At 55.6% G+C, this 21709-nt stretch overlaps 1 protein-coding gene across 1 annotated transcript; it reads left to right on the top strand.

Moving 5' to 3' along the window:
* The first annotated feature begins 622 nt into the window (after positions 1–622).
* Positions 623–21701, top strand: mrc2 (mannose receptor, C type 2). Its single transcript, XM_042343458.1, has 30 exons — positions 623–716; positions 5034–5435; positions 5864–6037; positions 6658–6822; positions 6941–7054; positions 7373–7513; positions 7958–8146; positions 8521–8675; positions 9021–9128; positions 10352–10467; positions 10866–11014; positions 12010–12224; positions 12853–12995; positions 13101–13197; positions 13305–13443; positions 13808–13840; positions 14185–14351; positions 14546–14613; positions 14962–15062; positions 15268–15410; positions 15697–15811; positions 16050–16213; positions 16502–16610; positions 17091–17329; positions 17537–17705; positions 18601–18747; positions 18996–19118; positions 19418–19597; positions 20012–20038; positions 20483–21701. Exons 1-30 carry the CDS (start codon positions 623–625, stop codon positions 20710–20712), a joined length of 4416 nt encoding a protein of 1471 aa, XP_042199392.1. The 3' UTR covers positions 20713–21701.
* Positions 21702–21709: the final 8 nt, after the last annotated feature.

Below are 21709 nucleotides of genomic sequence, written 5' to 3'. Positions count from 1 at the left end.
TACTGGAAAACCATTCTCTGAACCTGAAGTAACTGATTTTTTTTAAAAAAACAAATCCAGAGGATGAAATTGCATCATCTCCTGTCTTCTCATGTCCTCTCTCCAACCCATTAACATTCCCTTTCACACAGCACTGGATGGCAAACTCTTCACTAAAACCCTTTAAACCCAATTATAACCGCGATCCCCAACACACAATTTTTAAGTGGTTTCAATAAGAAAAAATCACTTCGCAAACGAAACCCCTCTCATTTCTCTCTGTGTTCCTTTGTGTCTGTCTTTGAAGTCGCGAAGCTGTATGTTTTACACACAAACACACACACACACATATATATATATGTTCCAACACTTTGGGAAAAAAAAGTACAGCGTTTTACTTTGCATCTGGAAATCTGATTTTATTTTCCTGCTTTGACAACTTGTTTAAACGTTAAAGAGTTGTGAAGCTGTGCACTACTTTCCCTGTGAGTGTGTGTGTGAGTGTGTGAGTTTGTGCTGACGCAGTCACTCTCTCTCTCTCTCTCTCTCCCTCTCTCTCTCTCTCTCTGTGAGAGATTTTAATCGTTTGCAGACAGACGGGTCGGTGTGAAGCGCAGCCCTCCCCTCCCCTCCCCTCCCAGCCATGGCCACCGGACTGTCCAGCACCCAGACCCCCGCCCTGCAGGACACCCTCTGCCTCCTGCTCCTTCTCTCGGGGCTGTGCTGCAGCTTCTCAGGTAAGTGAACACATAACTTAAACCTTTTCATTCAACTTCAGATTGATTCCCCCTCTCCCCCACACAGAAAAGGAATGCAATTGTTTTTAAACCCCCCACCACCCCCCTCCTCCCCTCGATGTGCTTTATTTGCAGTCAGTTCCCCTGGTATCTCCCCCCCCCCCCCCCCCACCCTCTCTCTCTCTCCTATTCAGAGGGAGATCTGATTTTTGTGCGAGTGTTTGTTAGAAGTTTGGGATAAGTTTTGCATTGAAAGTTGGTCTAATGGCTGAAACCCCGAGGAAAGAATGTCCAAAGGACTGAGTGGAAACAGATGTGGGTTTTTTTTTTCTGTGTGTGTGAGAGAGAGAGAGTGTGAGTGTGTGTGTGTCTGTGAGTGTGTAACTGGGGGGTGGGGGGGATGGGGGGGTTGGGGAGGAGGGGGGAGGGGGGTGCAAGAGAGTTTACCTAAAGCTAAATTTCTCTTTTGCATAAGGTTTTTTTGGGGGTAACTTTTTACTCGCGAGTAGAAGAAAGTGCGAACTTCCACGCAAAGTGGAGGCAGATTTTTTTTCACACAGAGAAAGGCTTCACTGGAAACCATGATTTCATCCTTTTGGGGCCAGCTGGGTGTCTGACACATGCGGAAACCCATCACCCTGCTTAAGAGTTCAATAACAACACTAATAGCAACAATCCTTTGCATTTCATGCAGCGCCTTATCACGGACGGCGGTGAGACGCCTCCAAGCGCTTTACAGGATGGTGCTGTGTTTCGTGGCCAAACCAAACCAAAGCTGAGATTTCCACCTTCACATGGAAATCCCAGAGATAGGTTTTTATTGCAGTGGAATGCACACTCTCTCCCTGGAGGGGAAGCCGCCAAGCTTTCTCTCTCTGTCTCTCTCTCTCTCTGCCCCCCACCCCCCCCCCACCCCATCACTTACTGCCTCGTCTTAAAACGGACAGCACTTTCCCCTGGCGCTGGGCAGCCAAGCGACACTGGCTAAGTGAACTTCCGCTGCGTTGCTTCTTTAACTGGTCCAGCTGTTGGCCACGATGCGCTCGCCAGTGGGGCCCACCGCTGGCCCACAGCTTCTTTGCTGCGATGCTAAAGTGGGCGAGTTGCCACCTTTGCCGAGGAGACGTAAAGCAGCCGGTTCCAAATACTCTACTGTCTTCCGCTGCTGGGGTTCGGCTTCGCAGCTCACCCCGTGGCACCTTCACTGCTTTGAATGGACCAACACCACCCCCCCCCCCCCCCACCCAAAGCAAATAGCATTTAATAAAATCCCACAGAGCGGTGGGCGGTTGAACAGAGATGCCTTGGCACCGGATGTTGCTTTAATGGACTCCTTAAAAAGGAATTGGGTGGAATTTGGTGGAAGTTACAAGGATGCCAAGATGAGAGTGTCTAGTCTAGACACGCCTGACCCAGCCAGCCTGGCTTTGCTTGGGGGGGGGGGGGGAAACCTGCATTATCAGAGGTTCCATCATCATTTGGGTGAAATGTTAAATCGAGGTCCAGTCTATCACTACTCAGGTGGACGTTGAAGATCTCCCCACGGCGCTATTCGAGAAGCGAGGGGAGTTGTTTCTCTCTCTCTCTTTCTCTCCTCCTCTCTCCCAGCATCCCTGGGCCGCTGTTTGTGGGGCATTTGCTGTGCGGGAATTGGTTGCCGCCTTTGCCCACAAAATACAAACGGCAGGTGAAACGCTTTGGGCCATTTTAACACTGTAGGCACTGTGTCAGCTCGAAGGAAGCCTGCTGATGGTATCACAGCCAGACCTGCTCCTGTCCTTGTGTGACCTGCCACGCTTTCCAGTAGGGCTCTCTCTTTCCAGACTGTGATCAGTTGGTATCCTTCACGGGCAGATTGTGGGTGGATGAGATTCCATTTGCCGTGACCAGTTTAAAGAGAGGTGAGCTACCATTTGAAGAAGAAGAAGAAGAATTCTTGCATTTGATATAGCGCCTTATCACGTCTTCTAGACGTCTCAAAGCACTTCACAAGGATATATCGTGTATTTTGTGGGCGAAACGCAGCAGCCATTTGCGCCACAGCGGTGCCCCACAAATATGGATTGAGTGACCAATACGTTATAATTATTATTTGTTCTCACCGTACTCTGTCCCGAGTCCAGCGTAAGATTTTTACATTCTTAAAAATAAAACAAAAGAAGTAATATGATATCGTAAACTCTGCTGGGAAGGGATACTCAAACCCACAGATTACAGCGGGCAGCACAGAGGGATTTGTGTGTAAGCAGTGTTTAACTGCGCAAAAGAGTCATATAAATTATAGGTAGCAACTCACTACAGAGCAAAGCCTGTCTCGTCTCTCGGTGGTTTCTCCCCGGTCACATGTCTCCCCCGTTTCATTTTGTTCGCAAAACACAGTCAATTCACCTTACAGTATATCCTGTGAAGCGCTTTGGAACGTCTCGAAGCCGTGATAAGGGGCTGTATATCAAATGTAAGCATTATTATATATAGTGCCTCAGCCTGTCACAGTGGCTTTTTTTTTAAGGCAATTTGAGCGCAGTAATGTCACACAAAAAGCCAGGAAGTGAAGACCTAATTTTCTTCATTTGGGGGATTGTTGATAAGACACCGTGTGGGGGGGAGAGAGAAAGAGGAACTCCCTTCTTTTTTTTCAAGAAGTGGCACAGGATCTTTAACGTTCACCCCAACAGTTACAGACGGAAAGTCTCCCAACAGCGCAGTGCTGTGCTGGAGTACCAGCCTAAGATGATGGGTTCAGAAGGGTTTGGAGCCACAACAATCTCGACTCCAGGCTCAGGAGCTACCAACCTGAGCCCGGGTGAGACCGGTCAGACAGTTACCAGGGGGTGCAGCCTCTCGAGTGTGGTCGGTCTGCGTCTCACGCACCCTGTGATGGTGCACAACCAGCTCTAGTCACGGCTATCATCCCTCAGTGGTGATAGAGAGCAAAGACGCCACCAGAGTCAGATCGTGTGAAGGGTGTAACAGAGATGCATGTTGTTGTTGTTGTTGTTTAAGATGAACAACCTCTGCACGGATGTAAAAGGAAACGTGGGGGCGGTGTGTCTGAGTTGGTGTGGGCTGCGCTCAATTGGCCGTTTGGTTCAGAAGAGCTGTAAATCTTTAGGGTTTTTTTTTAGTGCTAAATTGGCGACGACTCAAAAGTTGTATCTGTTTTGACTGCTCCATTGTGTCCTTGTGTTCCAGTTTGGAGCCGTGAGCAGCTTTTATAGTGAAATAATGGGTTGTGGGGAGCGAGGGCCACAGAGCAGATCAATCGAGGGGATTCGGATAACGTCTCGAGTGGTTAATAACAACCATCTGACCTCCTTTCCTCAGATCAGGTTTGAACCCCCCGCCTGATCTGTTATTTGATATGTTGTGTGGGTTGGCCTGGGCGGGCCTGGCCTGACCTGGGCTGGACTGGGCTGCGTGCTCCACGTTCACTAACAATCCACAATTCCCTTTCATGTGAGTGTGCGGGAGGCGGGCGGAGAGAGAGGGAGAGTTTTAATCTTTGTGTGTGTGTGTATGTGTTTCCACGGAAACCTGAGCCCTGCTATCACTTTAATAATAAGGTGGTCACTCAATCCACGACTGTTTGCGGGGACGCCGCCGTGCGCAATTGGCCGCCGCGTTTCGCCCGCAAAATATACAGTCAATTCACTTCACAGTATATTCCCGTGAAGCGCTTTGAGAGGTCTCGAAGATGTGATCAGGCGCTGTATCAAACGCCAGGATTATTATTAGTAGTAGTATTATTCACTCGTCTCGGACACAAACGGTGTCCTTTCCGCCTGGCTGTGGAATCTGCGCCGTTGTGTACCTTATTCCGCATGTCAGAAAGGATGAGTTGGGGATTTTGTTGGCCCTCAGTCGTGGGCGGGTGGTGAGTGTTTGTTTGGGTGGGTGGCTTTACTCGATTTGGCCGGTCTGCTCGCCACTTAGTCCTTAAAAACCCCCCGAGGTTACGTTCAACAGGAAACGAGAAGCCGTCACTGCGATGGGCGGCGACTCCTGTTTCTGGCCTGAAATCCTGACGTCGATTCCAGGCTCTCGGCCGCCTGTGTCTGAGGCCACGTTCAGCGTCGCAGGAGCTGAGCCTGAGGGCGGGTCAGGTCCGGGCAACTATAACAACAACAACAACATGCGTTGATGTATAGCGCTGTTCGTTTGCACGGGGAGCGTCTCAGAGCGCTAAAGGGGAATCGTGCCAGAAACCTGCCTCTCCCTCTCCCCCCTCTCTCTCTCTCTCTCTGTGTAAATGTAACGTGTTGTGGTGGGCGGCGGTGGTGGTTGTTGTTGTGTAACGCTGTGTGTTTGGCATTGCAGATCCCAGCGTGTTCATGATCTACAGCGATGTGGCCCAGAGCTGTTTGGAGAGCAGCGGCAATGCCGTGGGTCTGTCTCCGGTCTGCAACCAGAGCTCGGAGCAACAGCAGTGGAAGTGGGTGTCGCGGCTGCGGCTGTTCAACCTGGGCTCCCGGCAGTGCCTGGCGATGCTGCGGCAGAACGGCAGCGGGGCATCTGCCGCGCTGGGCACCATCGAGTGCGACCTGGAGTCGGCCCAGACCCGGTGGCACTGCGGCAAATTGGGCGAGCAGCTGGGGGGCTTCCTGAACCGGTCACCGGGGGGCGCCCCCACCTCCGGCTCCTGGGACCCCGCCACCGCCGGCAACGACGTGTGGAGGATCTACAAGACCAACCAGGACCTGTGTGCCAGACCGTACCACGGTGAGCCCCGAGAGCGGTCTCCCCCGCCTGGCCCAGCCTTCCCTTCTGCTTCCCTTCAACCTCCGGCATTGCCGAGGGGGTCTGTACTCTCCCCTTCTTCCTCCCGCGCCCCCCCACCCCCCCCCACAGTGTAAAGTCAATCACTTTACTGTTTATCCTGCGAAGCGCTTTGTGACGTCTCGACAACGTGATGAGTCGCTGTATCAAACGCTCGGATTATTATTCTTATTAAAACGAGGTTCAGTGAGATGGGTCTTAAGATGGATCCTGACCGACGGGAGGGAAGGAGCGATTGTGATGACGATGATGATAAGACGTCTTCGAGACGTCTCAAAGTGCTTCACAGGATACGCCGTAAAGTGTAGCGACTGTGCGTTTTGTGGGCGATACGATGATGTGTGTTGACCTCTCTCTCTCTCTCTCTCAAGAAATTTACACGATCCAGGGGAACTCTAACGGAAAGCCCTGCACCATCCCGTTCAAGTACGACAACCAGTGGTATCACGGTTGCACCACCATTGGCCGGGAGGACGGGCACCTCTGGTGCGCCACCACCGTGGATTACGGGCGGGACGAGCGCTGGGGATTCTGTCCTATAATGAGTAAGTCTCTTTCCCCCTTCGTAGGGAGCCCCCGCAGTGTAGCAGCGAGCGAGCGAGACCCCCTCGGGTTCGATTCCCGGGCAGAGCGAAACGTTGGGCAAGTGTGCTTTCACCACACACACGCGCACGCGCTTCTGTTTACCCGGCAGTAAGTAGGAACACGATCGTCAGTTGATCGGCGGATCGCTTTTCCGGGGATAATAACCCCAAAATTCGTCACTTAATAACATAACATCACATGTAGGAGCAGGAGGAGGCCATTCGGCCCTTCGAGCCTCTGCCCCGCCATTCAATCATGGCTGATCTTCTAATCTAACTCCAGCTAATAACCTGACCCTGTCTTATCCCCTTATCCCTTCATCTCTTTTGCAATTAGAAATATCCATGACTTTTTGTGGGGATTCTGCCGTACGCAATTGGCTGCTGCGTTTCGCCCACAAAATACACAGCTGCTACACTTTACAATATATTCTGCGAAGTGCTTTGAGACGTCTCGTAGAACTGATAAGCCAAATAGAATGATTTTTTTTTAAGAAAAAAAGAGCTGATGCCTGGCGCTGGGTGTGAACCTCTGGGCAAACGAACCTCCTCTCTCTCTCTCTCTCGCTCTCCCCCCTCAGCTGACGACTGTGAGACATTCTGGGACAAGGACCCGCTGACAAACAGCTGTTATCAGTTTAACTTCCAGTCCACACTGTCCTGGAACGAGGCGCGAACCAGCTGTCAGCAGCAGAACTCCGACTTGCTGAGCATCACCGAGCTTCACGAGCAGACGTACATCAACGGTAAGCGGGTTACCTCTGGTGGGTGGGGAGTGGAACTGGCTCTCGTTCCTGGCCTCGCGTCTCCCCAGACTCGCTCTATCTGATGGACCGCCCTCTCTCTCTCTCTCTCGCTGACCAGGGCTGCTGACGGGTTATAGTGCCACCCTGTGGATCGGCCTGAATGACCTGGACATCGATGGCGGCTGGCAATGGTCCGATGGGTCCCCATTGAAGTACCTCAACTGGGAGGAAGGTGACGAACTCAGTCTGTCACTGAGTAACTCACGCGAGGGGTGGTGGGGAGGGAAAGGACCGTAGAGAGAGGCGTGTACGCTGCTGAATGGGGTTAAGAGTGTAACGCTCAGGCAGCAGAACAATGGGGGGTGGTTTGGGGGCCGTGGGGGGCAATTTCAGGACAGACGCCGGTGGCCGTCGACGGCTGGGATGGGCTGGATGAACAGTTGGTGCCGTGAAGGCAAGGCATCGGTGATGGTGGGATTCTGGGCTACCCCGGTTTTGTCTGGTTTCCTGCCGAGCCGTGACCTGACGGTGTCCTGCCTTGCGGTTACAGACCAGCCGGTGAACTCGCTGGAGGAAAACTGTGGGGTTATCCGGACGGAGTCGTCGGGCCGATGGCAGAACAAGGACTGCGGCATCGCACGGCCCTACGTCTGCAAGAAGAAGCCGAACGGGACCGCGTTCCCCGACACATGTACGAGACCTATCGCCGGGGATGCCGCTCCCGACTGACTCGCTCCGGTATCGCTCCCTCCCCCCACCCACCACCATTTGTTTTTTTTACCCGTACCTTCCCATGGAATCCTGTAGCTCAGTGGTTAGAGCACTCACCTCACAAGCAAGCGAGAGGACCCGGGTTCGATTCCCGGGCAGGCGAAATCTTGCACAAGTTGCCTTACTCCCCGCACACACGCCTCTGTTTTCCCGGCTATTATTAGCCGATTGGCTGATCGCTTTTCCGGGGGCAATAATCCCTCCCCCCAAAACAAATTGGTCACTTAATCCATGACCGTGTAGGACACTTGTTTGTAATTGGCTGCTGCGTATTGCCCACAAAACACAGTCACTACTACACTTGGAGACGTCTCGACGAGGTGATGAGGCGCTATATTATTATTATTATCAATCTTTCCCGCAGACACCTGGAAGAACTTCAAGACCACGTGCGAGAGCGGCTGGCTGCCCTTTCACTGTAACTGCTACCGGCTGAACAGCGAGAAGAGAACGTGGCAGGAGGCGCGCAAGAGCTGTGTGCGATCCGAGGGTGACCTGCTCAGTGTCCACCATCTGGCTGAGCTGGAGTTCGTCCTGACCAGCGTCAAACAGGGTGAGTCTGCGTCTGGCAGCCCGGGGGCCGGGCTTCCGCGTTCACAGCTTCTGCGGTCTCTCCTCCTGGTGTTCTCTCCGTCCCGCCCTCACCCCACACCACCCCCCCACCCGAGAGAGCTCAGCACCGATGCCGGGAACACGAACCGGTGTCCGTGCGGCGCTCCCGAGGGTCGGCCCGTCTCGCTCCGGGTGATTCTCGCAAGGACTCTCTCTCTCTCTCTCGCCTTGGAGCCCAGCGGGAGTGAGCATCACAGCCAGGGCCCGGCCAACCCTGCCCTCGCCTGCAGCTCGAAGGCGAGGATTATTATTAGAATTGTTATTAAGAATGTTAATCACTGTCTGTCCGTGTTTTGTCTGTCTGTCTGTCTGCAGATGTGGAGGAGCTGTGGATCGGCCTGAACGACATCAAGCTGCAGATGAACTTTGCCTGGTCGGACGGGAGCCCCGTCAACTTCACCTATTGGCACCCGTACGAGCCCAACAACTTCCACAGCAGCCAGGAAGATTGTGTCACTCTGTGGGGGGAGGTAAGCACCGACCTTGACGTCAACACATTACGTTTACACAGCGGCTTTCGCGTCGGGAGGACGTCCCGAGGCGCTGGCCGGACGGTGAAGGGCTTACACCCGAGCTGGGGGTTGGAATTAGAGAGGGGTGGAGAGTATGGGCTGGGCTGGGGGGGGGGGGTTGGCTGTGGAAGGGGGAAGATGACTGAAAGCGCGGTCGACAAGGAAGGTCTTGAGGTGGGGCTGGAGTGAAACTGGTTCTCAATCTGCGAAGGGTGGTCTCTGGCCTCAAGGTGGGAGGTGCGTGAGCAGTTTCCCCGCCACACCCCACCTTACCTCCTCTCCTTCCCCTTTGCCGGACCCCAGGGCGGGCGGTGGAATGACGGACCCTGTAACTTGACGCTGCCGTCCATCTGTAAGAAAGCCAGCTGTCTGGGCGAGGAGGAGGTGGAGGATGACCTCGGCTGCCAGAAGGTGAGTGAGAAACACCACCGGGGGATACAGTGGGAGGAAGGTCAGAGCCTGAACTGCTGCAGAGTCTCAGCAGCAGCCACGCGGGGCGGGGGTTGCACGCGCGTGTGGGGGATGTGTGTGTGATGGGGGTGGGGGCGCGGGTGGGGAGGAGGGGGAGGCGAGGCGAGATAAATGTGCGAGAGAAACTGATATTAAAGGACGTGAGGGAATAATAATGGATGTTTCTCAGCGTCTCTCCGACAGAAAATATTGGGTTTGGTGAAGCGGTGACTGGTCAGTCTCGGTTCTCGGGGGGAGGGGGTTGTTTCCCAACATTCCTTCAGTGCGTGTCTGTGCGCGCGCGCGCGCGTGTGTGTGTGTGTCTGTCTCTCTCTGGCACTGGAAACGGCCGCAGGAAAATACAAATCATCATCAGCCTCTGCTCCTGGAACAAGGCTCCTCCCGCCTCCGGGTCAGAAGGTTGTGGGTTCATGCCCCAATTATTATTGGGGTATTATTATTAATAATTATATTTGTTATTATTCAGGCTGCATTTGCCAACAAAAACCATCACTGGGCTTGACATCAACTCCCTGTGAAACACTTGGAGATATTTAGAGACTCTGGGCGCTGTATTATATTGTGTTCCTCCACCCCCCCACCTCCCGCGGACACGCACACCTCCCCCAGTCCCCCCACACAGGGTGTAGACTCCACTGTTGTAACGACAATATGAAGTCTCTTTCCCCCCCCCCCCCCCCAGCCCCCCATTCCCACTCCAGGAAACTGCTTTTCTGAGGATTAAAGAGAGCTGAGACTTTTTAAAATATATAGAACACGCGTTGAATCCGTCCAGAATAAATAAACCGAAGCGAACAAAAAAAAAAAAAAAAAAAAAAATCCTTCCTGGGACGAGAATCCAGGGCAGAATTTTCCACGTTCCGTCAGGAGAATGGAGGCTTTGTGTGGGAAGTGTGTGTGTGCGCCACTGACTGTCTGTGGCTGTGTGTGTGTCTGGCCTGGGAGGGCTGTGCTGAGCGCAGGTGGTGAGAGAGAGAAAGAGAGGGAGGGAAAAAGAGAGCGAGTACCTCTTCCCACATAGACCAAGCTGGTGGTGGGCTCCCTCTCGTCTCCTCTCCCCCTCGCGCGCTCTCTTGTCTCCTCTCCCCCCTCGCTGCCTGAACTCCTGTCTCTCCTCACTTGACGCCCCCCCCCCCACCCGCGTCTCTCTGGTTCTCTCTCAGGGCTGGAGGTACCACAGCTCCTCCTGTTACCTGGTCGCTGAGGAGATGCTGACATTCAAGGAGGCCCTGAAGAAATGCACGGACCAGAGCTCGGCACTGGTCACCATCACCAACAGGTTCGTCCTGCCGCCCCCCCCCCCCCCCCCCCACCCGCCTGCAGCTGACTCCCTGAACAGCCATTGGGATCGGAGTTTGGGACTGGGGTTTGGGATCAGTCAACGGGTTTCAGATTGGGATTCACAGCCAGGGGCATTGATTTGGGATTGGGTTTAGGGATATGGGGCTGGGGTTATGGTGGGGGTGGGGGGAGGGGAAGCGTGGTCGAGGCTAGGAAACCGGCTCCTTCAAGAAAACGCTGGAGGCTGTAATGGGGGGTTGGGGGGGGGGGAATCTATGAGATTAAATGTGCTGAAGGTTCTTCTTTACCAGAACCTCTCCTGAGATTGCTTGCCCCCCCCCCCAGCCCCCCCTCCACCCCCTCCCGCTGACTGTAACTGTGCTCCTTTCCCGCCAGGTTCGAGCAGTCGTTTGTTATCAGCCTGATCCTCGGCCGGTCGGGGGATTCCCTGTGGACCGGGCTCGGCGACGTGAACCACCCGGGGGTCTTCCAGTGGCTGGGGGGAGACCCCGTGTCCTTCACCAACTGGAACCGAGACCAGCCAGGTAGGGCTTCCGTCCGCTCGTGCCTGGCTTGTCCGTTGGAGTCGGCTCAACATTCCAGTGTCCGGTGACGTCTGTCGGACAAACCCGTCTCTGCAGCGATGTCCTGCCCCTCGCAGTCAGTGTCTGTCTTGTGCCTCAGTAGCCATTTGGGTGAGAAGTGTCCAGCGCAAGTCGGTGCTCGAGGTGGGGGAAGGTCGGGAGAGGGACAGAGGGGTTTCCCGAGCTTTCCTGCTATGGGGAGAGAGAGAGCAGGTAGTCGGGCCTCCACCCCCCACCCCACCCACCCCCGCCACAACCCCACGCAAGGCCTGGGCTGGCTGCTGTTTGCTTTGGCCCTGCCTCGTGTGGAGCACATCTGGAAGTGATATCGCGCGATGCCAGAAGGAAATGAATGCTCTGCGTGACTGCCTGCTCACAACCACACTGACAGCCAGTGCCTGGCTCTCGCCCCCACTCGCTCTCCCCCACTCACTCACTCTCTCGCTCGCTCACTCACTCACTCGCTCTCCCCCACTCGCTCTCCCCGGTTTGACGGCAGCCGAGATTGTTCCTATGGCCAGACATTCCTACCCCTCGGTCCAGCATTTCACCGAACGCCTCTACAATTCCCTGTTGATCTAACCCTAATTGCTGCCGTTCCGACAATCAGCCCCTGTTCCTGTATTTTTTTTAGGGGTGGGGAGGTGGGATGGGGGTGGGGGGATTATTACCCCCGGAGAGCGATCCTGTCAATCGATTAGCAATTGGGTCCCTGCAGGCCGCTTGGTAAACAGAGGTGTGTGGATTAAGGAAAATTGTGTTAAGGTTTTACCTCGCCCGGGAATCAAACCCGGGTCCTCTCTCTCTCTCTCCCGCTTGCGAGGCGAGGTTATTTTATTATTATTATTATTATTAACCAGTACGCTACAGGACTCCACGATGGTGCGAGGCGTGTGGTGCCTGGCATGGCCCTGTGCGAGTCGCCATGTGAGTGAAACGGCCTCTCTTCTCCGCAGGGTTTAATGGTGGTTGTGTGGTGTTGGCCACTGGGAACTCGGTGGGGCTCTGGGAGGTGAAGGACTGCAACAGTTTCAAGGCAAAGTACATCTGCCGTCAAAACCTGGCCACCCCGGTGACGCCTGACCCCGGCCCCCCACTTCCCACCCCCAGCCTCACAGGCTCCTGCCCCCAGGGCTGGCTCTCCTCCCCACAGCTGCGCTACTGCTACAAGGTAGGGACCCTGCACATGAGGGGGGTGCGGGGTGGGCTGCATGTGCGTGCGTATGTGTGGGAGGAGAGTCTGTGAAGGGGTGCTGTGTGTGTGTGTGTGTGTGAAGGGGGACTGCGTGCGCGCAGGGGGATGGTGTGTGTGTTGGGGGAGGCTGCGGGAACTGTGTGCATGTGTGAGGGGAGGAAGTCCAGTGGCTATGAGCACAGTGAGGTTGACGGGACTGATAGAGGCTGTTATTAAAAGGGTTTGGCCTCTGCCCTGACCTGGGGCAGAGGGTGGGGTGGGGTGGAATGGTGGGTGAGGTGGGGGCAGCGTGTTCCAATCTGTTGTTTGGCAGCGACTGTTAACCAACCAACAGCTTATTTGTGTTCCCTTCAGTCCCCCCACCCCCCCACCCTCCCAGAGAAACACACAATTACTGACTATCAGATCAGTCACTTCCCCAACACCAAATTATACTCATTAGCAGTCGGCCAGCGATCAGAGAGATTGCCTTGCTCTCTCTCTCTCTCTCTCTCTCTCCATCAGCCCCACACCGGGTGGGGGGGGGGGAGAGAAGCCATAGCTGCCCTCCTCTTACTCTCTCCCACCCCCCCCTCCACCCCCACCCCCCCTCCCTCTCTCTCAGGTGTTCCACTCCAGCGTTATCCAGGGGAAGCACAGTTGGCCGTTGGCCCACGCTTCCTGTGTGGAGTTAGGAGCTCAGCTGCTCAGCATCGGCAGCTCTGAGGAGGAGCAGTTTGCAGGGAAGATGGTTCACGAGATCTTCGGGTAAGTCAGTGTGTTGTGCGTGTGTGTGTGTGTGTGTGACATCTGCCGGGAGGGAGGGAGGGAAGGAGCCAGGAGTTGGCACCATTGACATCTCGTCTCCTCCAGGGAGTCTGAGGAGCACGAGCAGCACTGGTTCTGGATCGGGTTGAACCGCAGGAACCCGGGGGCCGAGCGCAGCTGGAAGTGGAGCGATGGCTTGGGGGTGAGTGTCGCATGCTGCTCCTCCCGCCCCCGACCGCCCGTGCCACACACACACACGTGCGCGTGCGTGTGTGTTGCATGTATCTGACGTGTTTATCCCGTGTGCAGTATTCCTACCACAACTTCAGACGTGACGCCTACGACGATGATGATGTGCGGCGCTGTGCGGTGCTGGACATGGTCAGCAAACAGTGGATGGCCGTGCGCTGCGAGACCCGGCTGGACTGGATCTGCAAGATCCGCAAAGGTGAGGGTCCAGGCGCGGTTACCCCAAGACCCCCCACTCGCGCGGTGGTGGGGGCGCGGGGGCTGGTGGGGGTCAGTGTCACAACGTCTCTGTGCGCTTCACTAGCATCTCTGCCGGTCACAGGGTCAAGCACAAAGTCCTTTCCGTATCTAATGGTGTCCTGGGACGTAAAGTCCACCTGAACCGGGCGGGAGCTCGGATTAGCCTGGACTGAGCTTGAATCCTGATGTGGGGCAATGAGTCTGTCTGTCTCTCTCTGTCTGTGTCTCTCTCTCTGTGTCTCTCTGTCTCTCTGTCTGTCTGTCTGTCATCGCCAGGGGTTCTGTGTATTGCCTGTTGACATTGGCTGTCTCTGTTCACACAGGTGTTGCTGTCAGAGAGCCTGAGGACACACAAGGTAGAGGGTGTCTTACACTCACACACACTGCACCGGCTCCCAGTGTCCGCACTGCTGCTCACGTCGCTCGCTGCCACATGTCCCTGATGCTCTCTTGCTTTCTCCCCATCACTCACACACTCTCCCCCCCTCTCTCTCTCTCTTTCTCGCACAATATAACTATCTCTCTTGTCACTTACTCCTCACTATCACTTTCTCCCCCCCACAGCCCTCTCTCTTTCCCACTCTCGCTCTTTGTCTCGTTCTCTCTGTTCTCTCTCTCTCTCTCTCCTTCACGGTCTCTCCATCCCCCTCTCCCCCCCTTCACTCTCTCTCTCTCCCTCTCTCTCTCTCTCTGATGACAGAAGCTGCCAGTAAGCAGTGGCTGAGGTTTGACGAGGCCGAGTATAAGTTCTTTGAGCACCACTCCACCTGGCCCCAGGCTCAGCGTATCTGTACCTGGTTCGGGGCGGAGTTGGCCTCAGTGCACAGTCAGCGAGAGCTCAGCTTCCTGGGCAAGACCCTGCGCAAGGTACGGGCCAGTGCTGGGGGGGGGGGGGGCACGTTGCCATGTGGGTGGAGCTGTATGGGTGGGGCTGAGTGCCTGATGTGGGGGTGGGGCTTGTCTTGCGGCGGGGCCGCTGTGGGGGGAGGCACCTGGTATGCGGGTGGGACTGCCTGTGTGTGGCCGTGATGACTGGTCACTGACCCACTGCCTGTGTCCAGCTCTCCAGATCCCAGGACCAGCCGTGGTGGATCGGTCTCCAAACCGTCCAGAACGACGGGCGTTTCAGGTGCGTGTGTCTGACCCAGCGCCCCCCCACACCCCAGGGGCCACGCCCGGCATCACAGCGCCTCCCCCCCCCCCCCAGGGGCTGCGCCTGTCATGTCAGCAACAACAGCACCTGTGCTGTGATGTCGGAAGGACAATTGGAAGTGGTGACAACTCGTGTGTTTCTTGGGAGGGCTGGTGTGTGTGTGTGTGTGTGTGTGTGTGTTGTGTGGGGGGGGGGGGGGGAGATTGGCTTTATGCTCACCACTTCCCCACCGAAATCATTTCATCCCCCCCACCCCCACAGCGCAGTCAGTAACTCTGCCCCCAGCCCCACCTCGCTCACTGTCTTGTCTCCCGTCGGCTCCAGGTGGTCGGACAGCTCCATCCTGAACTTCGTCTCCTGGGCCTTCGGGAAGCCCCGGCCCATCACCAAGGACAGGAAGTGTGTTTACATGTTGGCCGGGAAAGGTAAGCTTCCTGCTGCCACCATCCCACCTTCACACCCCGTCGTCAGCTTGTCTCTCGCTCCCTCTTATATTCTCTCAGCTCCACCTCTGTCTCACACTCGCTCATGTTCTCTTTCTGCTCTCTCTCTCATCTCTTTTTTTCTCTCTCTCTCATCCCTTTTCTCGCTCTCACACTCATGTTTTCTCTCACTCTCTCTCACACACAGAGGAATGGGGTGACCAGAAGTGCCTGACTGATCTCCAGTACGTCTGTAAACGGACGAACGTCTCGTCGGTGGTGCCTCCACTGCCCCCTCCCCCCTCGGTGTCGGGGGGCTGCCCTGGAGGCTGGACTCCCTTCCTCAACAAGGTGCTCCACCCCCCCCCCCCCCACCCTCTCACCTTCATCATTCTACATACAGTTCCACACTAACTAAGTGTCACACATTCAGTTTGACCGACACCTGGTGACGGCTCTTATTGTCTGTCATACAACCAAGGTGTCCAGTGTTTGGCTGTTGTCTTAAATGATCTCTCCTTCTCTCCGCTCCTCTCCCGCCTCACTCACTCACTCACTCACTCGCTCACTCGCTCACTCGCTCACTCGCTCACTCACTCACTCACTCACTCACTCACACTCTCTCTTCTCGGCACAGTGTTTCCAGTTACAGGGACAGCGGGAAGCTGAGCGTGTGAGCTGGATCGAGGGGAAGGCGGCGTGTGAGAGAGCGGGAGGGGTGCTGGCAACTATCTCCAATCGTTTGGAGCAAGGTAATGAACTGCTTACACTACAGCCTCAAATTATTCCTCTTTGCTGAGTGTCTCCCATCTCCCTCCCCCCCCCCCCCCCACCACCACCACGGACTCCGAGAGCCGAGGAGAGTGAGCAGCCTACGATGTGTCAGTGACGTTTGTCTGTGTCTGTCTGACTCCGTTTGTGTCTCTGTCTGTGTGGTGGTGATGGCTCGCACCCATCTGTCTGTATTCCCCCCCCCCCCCCCCGCTGCAGCTTTCATAACGACGCTTCTGCCGAACATCACGTTTGACCTGTGGATCGGACTACATGACACCAACAAGGATTTCCAGTGGCTGGAAAAGGAACCCGTCAAATTCGTCAACTGGGCCCCGGGGGAACCCTCAGGCCATCGCTCGTTCTCCGTCACTAATGAGCTGGTGCGTTAACCCTAACCTTCCACGGCCTCGTTTACCCCCACCCCCCACCGCTCCGACCTGCAAACCCATCGCCCCCTCCGCTCTGTTTTACTTCTTTGACTGAGTTTTCGGTCATCTCCCCCCACCCCCACCCAATCCGCACAAACCCTCCTCAGCCAGCTGCGCAAAGCCTCTGACATATCCTGTCAGTGTGTGTGTGTGTGTGTGTGTGTGTGCGCGCGTGTGTGAGTGAGTGCGAGTGTATGTTATTGTACGCTGCCCGGCTGAGCTGATGGTCTGTGGTTGCAGGTAAACTGCGCGGTGGTCTGGCACGGTACACACCCACAGTTCACCGGTCGCTGGGATGATAGGAGCTGCCGCGACCAGAAAAACGGTTACATCTGTCAACGAAACAAAGGTACAGAGAGGGACGGGGCTCCACCTCGGTGAGGGGCTGGGGGGTCAGAGCCCTGTAACTGCGTGGTTAGAGCACTGGCCTCGCGAGCGAGACGAACCCGGGTTCGATTCCCGGGCAGGACGGCGTGAAACCTTAGGCAAGTTTCCTTACTCCACACAACCTCTGTTTACCCAGCAGTAAATAGGAACCCGGTTGTTAGTCGGTCGGCAGATCGCTTTCTGGGGGTAATAATTCCTTAAAAAAATACACTAAGTAAATAATTTGGTCATTCTGTGTGTGGGACGCTGCTGTGCGCAATTGGCTGCTGCGTTTCGCCCACAAAATACGCAGTCAATGCACTTTATAATATATGCTGTGAAGCGCTTTGAGACTTCTCAACGACGTGATCAGGCGCTGTATCAAAGGATTATTATTATTAAAACCCAAAGTGGACCTGGGCATTTGACCATAACCCTTTCTCTCTCTCTCTCTCTTTCTCAGACCCCTCTCTCCCCCCCTCCCCAGCCCGGTTTCCTCCGCCCCTCACCCCCACACTGAGCTACATGAACAACACTTACCGGATGATACAGAAGCAGCTGAGCTGGCAGGAGGCCATGTGGCTGTGTGAGAGTCACAACCTGAGCCTGGCCAGCATCAACGACGCCTACAACCAGGCCTTCCTCACACAGGTGCTCAACGCCATCCAACAGCCCCTCTGGATAGGGCTCTCCAACATTGAGGTGATTTGCATCTCACTCTCTCTGTCCGCAGTGTCTCTCCCTCTCTCTCCTCTCCCCCTCCCTCTCTCCCACTCCTCTCTTTCCTCCTCTCTCCCTCTTGCTCCCCCCTCTCTCTCTTCCCCCCCCCCTGTCTTCCCACCTCCTCCTCTCTCCCCCCACCACCACCCCTCGCTGACTGACCGCTGTGTGTGTAACACTCTCCCCCAGGGTGGCTCGAGGTTCTCCTGGATGGGGGACCGGCCGGTTCCCTACACCCACTGGCAGGCGGGGGAGCCACAGCAGAGCACGGGCTGTGTGTACATGGAGGTGGACGGGACCTGGCGCACCTCAAACTGTGACGTTAAACGACAAGGAGCGATCTGCAAGGTGAATGGAGGTATGTCCAGGGCACTCGCTGGCCTGACCTCTCGATCCTCTCCTCACCCCTCACCGTTCCAGGCTGCACCTCCCTATTTGTTTCTGCGCTGCTCTACTATAATCGGTGTTCGACATACAGCCGCCCTAACCAACCCCTTATCCCCACCACGTACATCCCGAGATGAAATAAATAAAATAATTGGGTCACTCAGTCCACGGCTGTTTGTGGGACGTCGGTGGGCGCAGTTGGCTGCCGCGCGTTTCACCCACAGAATACGCAGTCAATCCACTTTAAAGTATATTCTGCGAAGCGCTTTCAGACGTCTCGAAGGCGTCCACAACAAATGAAAGGATTAGTAGTAGTAGTAGTGGTAGTAATTTAATGATTATTTGCAGCCATTGCCTTCAGGGGAAGCGCTCCCCTCAGGGACCAGGAGGTGGCGCTATTGTAACACAATCCCAGTGGAAGGCCTCTCAATGCAGCGTTGGCAAATCGCACAACATCGCCACCTGCGGGTGGGCCATCGGATTGCAGCCTCGGGGGAAGGGCAACATCGCACTTAACTTGTAGGAGCATTGGGAACAGGAGGAGGCCATTCAGCCCCTCGAGCCTGTTCCGTCATTCTATAAGATCATGGCTGATCTGTACCTCGACTCCAGTTACCTGCCCTTGCCCCATATCCCTTGATATCCTGACCTAACGAAAATACCGTGAAGTGTAGTGACTGTGTATTTTGTAGGCGAACACAGGAGCCAACTTGCGCCTACCCACCTCCCGCAAACAGCTGCTCGGTGAAAGTTTGCTCTCTTTCTCTCAGTCCCTCGGAGGGATTGTTGGCCGGGGCCGGCAGTGGGGGATGGGTTTAATGGGAAGTGTTCGGAAGCTGCTCACTGACCGCTGGCTGTTCCCGCAGAAGCCGTGTCCGTCAAGTCCCAATTCAACGGCACGTGCCCCACCCGCCTGCACGATTCCAACTGGATCGCCTTCCGCAACCACTGCTACACCTTCAACCTGGAGAAGAAAGCGGCTTCTAAAGACGCCGGAAAGATCTGCCGGAAAGGTAGGAACCCGCAGCCCCCGCCCGAGGCTGGTGCGTGGGCACCGTAGGAGATGTGAAAGGCTCCATTCCTCGCACCCCCCACCACCCACACACATACACACGCGCACACACTCCCATTGGCCTCTTGCTAGGAACGGTTAAAGGAAGCCTCGACTGATGGTGTGAATGAGCCGGGAAGATTGAGAGAGAAAACGTGTGACGTGAGGGATGTCTGACCCTCTACTGTTCTCCTCTTTGCTGTGACACAGAGCACGGAGCCGAGGTGCTGTCCATCCTGGACGAAACCGAGAACGTCTTCATCTGGGAACATCTACAGACGTACGAGAAGGAAGCAAGGGGTGCCTGGCTGGGCCTCAGCTACAATCCCAAAGGTACACGTCACCCCGGGGGAGGAGGGGGGAGCGAGAGGTACCGTCTTCCCACAAAATATCAAGTCATATATCATGTGAAGCGCTTGGAGACGTCTTGGAGACATTATTATTAATATTATTTTTACCTTGATACGTCTCTCCTTCTGTGCCCGGAGATGATTTGAAAACGAGTGAGAGGATCTTGGTTGTTGGGTTGGGAGCGCGGAGAGACCGGGTAACAGAGAGAGAGTGTGCGCGGTAACTTTCCGGGGCGACGTGCGTTAGAGTAACGGTGTCTCTCTCTCTCTCTCTGCCTGTAGGCGACTCACTCGTCTGGTCTGACAAGATCGCTGTGAACTACTCCAACTGGGTCCACCAGTTGGACATCATGAGGTTAACGAGCCCCAAAACCTGCTATTGGATCAACAGTAACACCGGGGGTTGGGTGCTGGGTTCCTGCACCAACGTCACGCTGGGCATAGTCTGCAAACGGCCGAGAGGTAAAGTGAGGAGCGGCCGGGAGCCACCGGGTGGGGAAACGGTCGGAGGTTCAAGGAGGGAGGAGGGCGCCCGCACGGCGCCCAGTCTGGGGTCCACACGTGGTCTTTTCCGATGCAACGTTCGTTCCTGGAAACTTGTCGGAGCGGTCTCAGTGAGGTGCCGGCTGCGCCCCTCGGCTCCGTCGCTGGGAAGGTGGGGGGGGGGGAGTTTCTCCCAATGTCCCAGCCGACAGTCTGGATCATCCGTATCTCAGCCGAGGGCAAAGCATAAAATGGTTTCCCACGGAAACCATGATTTGCCGAGCGACGATTCGAGGCGTTTCGGTGACTCGTTCTTTGTTTTGGGGCAACTTTGTGTAAAGTCTCCCATTGTTAATCTCTCTCTCTCTCTCTCTCTCTCTCTCTCTCTCTCAGTACTAGAATCGGATTCCCCCGTTTCCAGTAAGTGAATTCTCGCTTCTTTCTCTTCAGTGCGTCGCTCACGCTGTGTTGTATGCGCTACAATTTCACGTCGGGAGGACGTCGCGAAGCACTCCACGGGATTTACTGTGAAGTGCAGTGACTGCGTATTCTTGGAGACGAACGCGAGAGCCGATTTGCGCACAGCAACGTCCAAAACTCTGGGACACTCTTCTTCCGTCCCGCCGTCTTGCCCCTTTCCTTCCCCATCTTCAGATCGCGCCTGAAGACCTTCCTCTTTGAACGTGCCTACGGTCACCTCCTCCCCCCCCCCCACCCCCCCCCCACCTCGGCTCGGCCTCCTGCTCCGGCGCTGCCCGCCCTCTGGGAAGTCACCCTGCGCGAGGGGGCGCCGTGTAAGTACAAGCTGTCGTTGTTGGCTGTGGTTGCCGTGCGTTTAAAAAGCCTTGTGTTGTGTGGTTGCAGCCGAGTTGCAGAGCCACACGTTGGACATCATCCTGTATGTGCTGGGAGCCGCGCTGCTGTTGGCCGTGCTGCTGGTATTACTCTTCCTCTACCGGAGACGGGGGGGTCACGGAGCCCGGGGGGGGGCCTTCGAGAGCGCCCGGTACAGCCGGACCACCTCGGCCCCCAGCGAGTCGCTGGAGAAAAACATTCTGGTCTCGGACATGGAGATGAACGAACAGCAGGAATGACGTTGGCCGGTTTTAGACGATCAGAATGGAAAATGCACACACTCTAGAGGTCAGCTCCAAACCACAGCAGAACTTATCCCGTATCACACTTGGCGCTGGTTCACGAGGACTTTCTTTTATACAGTACTTTTTCTCCAGCACCATGTAAATCCCCCCCTCCCCATCCCCCACTCCCTCCCTTCCTCCCTCTCCCCCCTATCTATACGCATCGATCACTGAGGGACTTCTACTTTGTTGGTGATGATCTGACCAAATGGGGAACTTTATATCCCACGCGAGTGTCCCAAAGTAACAACTGTATTATTGCCGTTTATACCAGACTGTTTATCTGTAAATGTGCACAGTTTGAGGAATAAGCCCCTCGGTGGTGGGACCTCCGGGATTTCAGTGCCGCATGTGCAGATGTTGGCCACGCTGACGTCTCCCACTTTTCAGGGGCTCTCGGAGACGGGGGGGGAGGGGGTATGGCGCTCGGAGCCTGAGGGTCTCGCGCTGTCTCGCAGAGTGAATCCACGTCAGCCTCTGCTGTTTGCTGCAAAGACAACTCTGATCCCACTCAACCATTCCCCCAACCATCCCCCCCCCCCCGGCTCAGAGCTAAGGACACAGCAGGCAGGTGGGACCAACACCCTTTACCTCTCCCCCGCACAACCCTTCTGTCATTGCTATGATTGTGGGTAACAACAGTAAGACAGCGAGGGGGGGGTGGGCTGCGGAGGGACGTCTCTCACTAGGTCACAGGGCGCATTGGGTAGGTTGATTGTCTGAAGGTGAGGCTGAGGCAGGTTAGGAGGGGTGAGAGTGTGCGGGGGTAGGGGGGGATGGGGACAAAGAATTCTGTAGTGAGAGGTGCTCGGGCACTGTTTGAGACTGCAGGGCACGGAGAGAGGATTCAGGCACCTAAAGGACCAATTGGTGAATGTGTCCCAACATTACAACATTACATTACAATTTACATCTACCCGGCCCCTTTCACGTGGAGGGGAGGGGAGGGCAT

Source organism: Callorhinchus milii, unplaced genomic scaffold, assembly GCF_018977255.1.
Source record: "Callorhinchus milii isolate IMCB2004 unplaced genomic scaffold, IMCB_Cmil_1.0 Scaffold23, whole genome shotgun sequence".
Taxonomy (NCBI): Eukaryota; Metazoa; Chordata; class Chondrichthyes; order Chimaeriformes; family Callorhinchidae; genus Callorhinchus; species Callorhinchus milii.
This window is presented reverse-complemented; position numbering and strand designations above follow the sequence as displayed.

Excerpts from the sequence above, each read along its gene's own strand:
- mrc2 (XM_042343458.1), top strand. The coding sequence starts at position 623 with ATGGCCACCGGACTGTCCAGCACCCAGACCCCCGCCCTGCAGGACACC. Across the intron at positions 8,676-9,020 it reads GTGTCACTCTGTGGGGGGAG|GGCGGGCGGTGGAATGACGG; the intron begins GTAAGCACCGAC and ends GCCGGACCCCAG. Across the intron at positions 18,748-18,995 it reads CGGAAAGATCTGCCGGAAAG|AGCACGGAGCCGAGGTGCTG; the intron begins GTAGGAACCCGC and ends GCTGTGACACAG.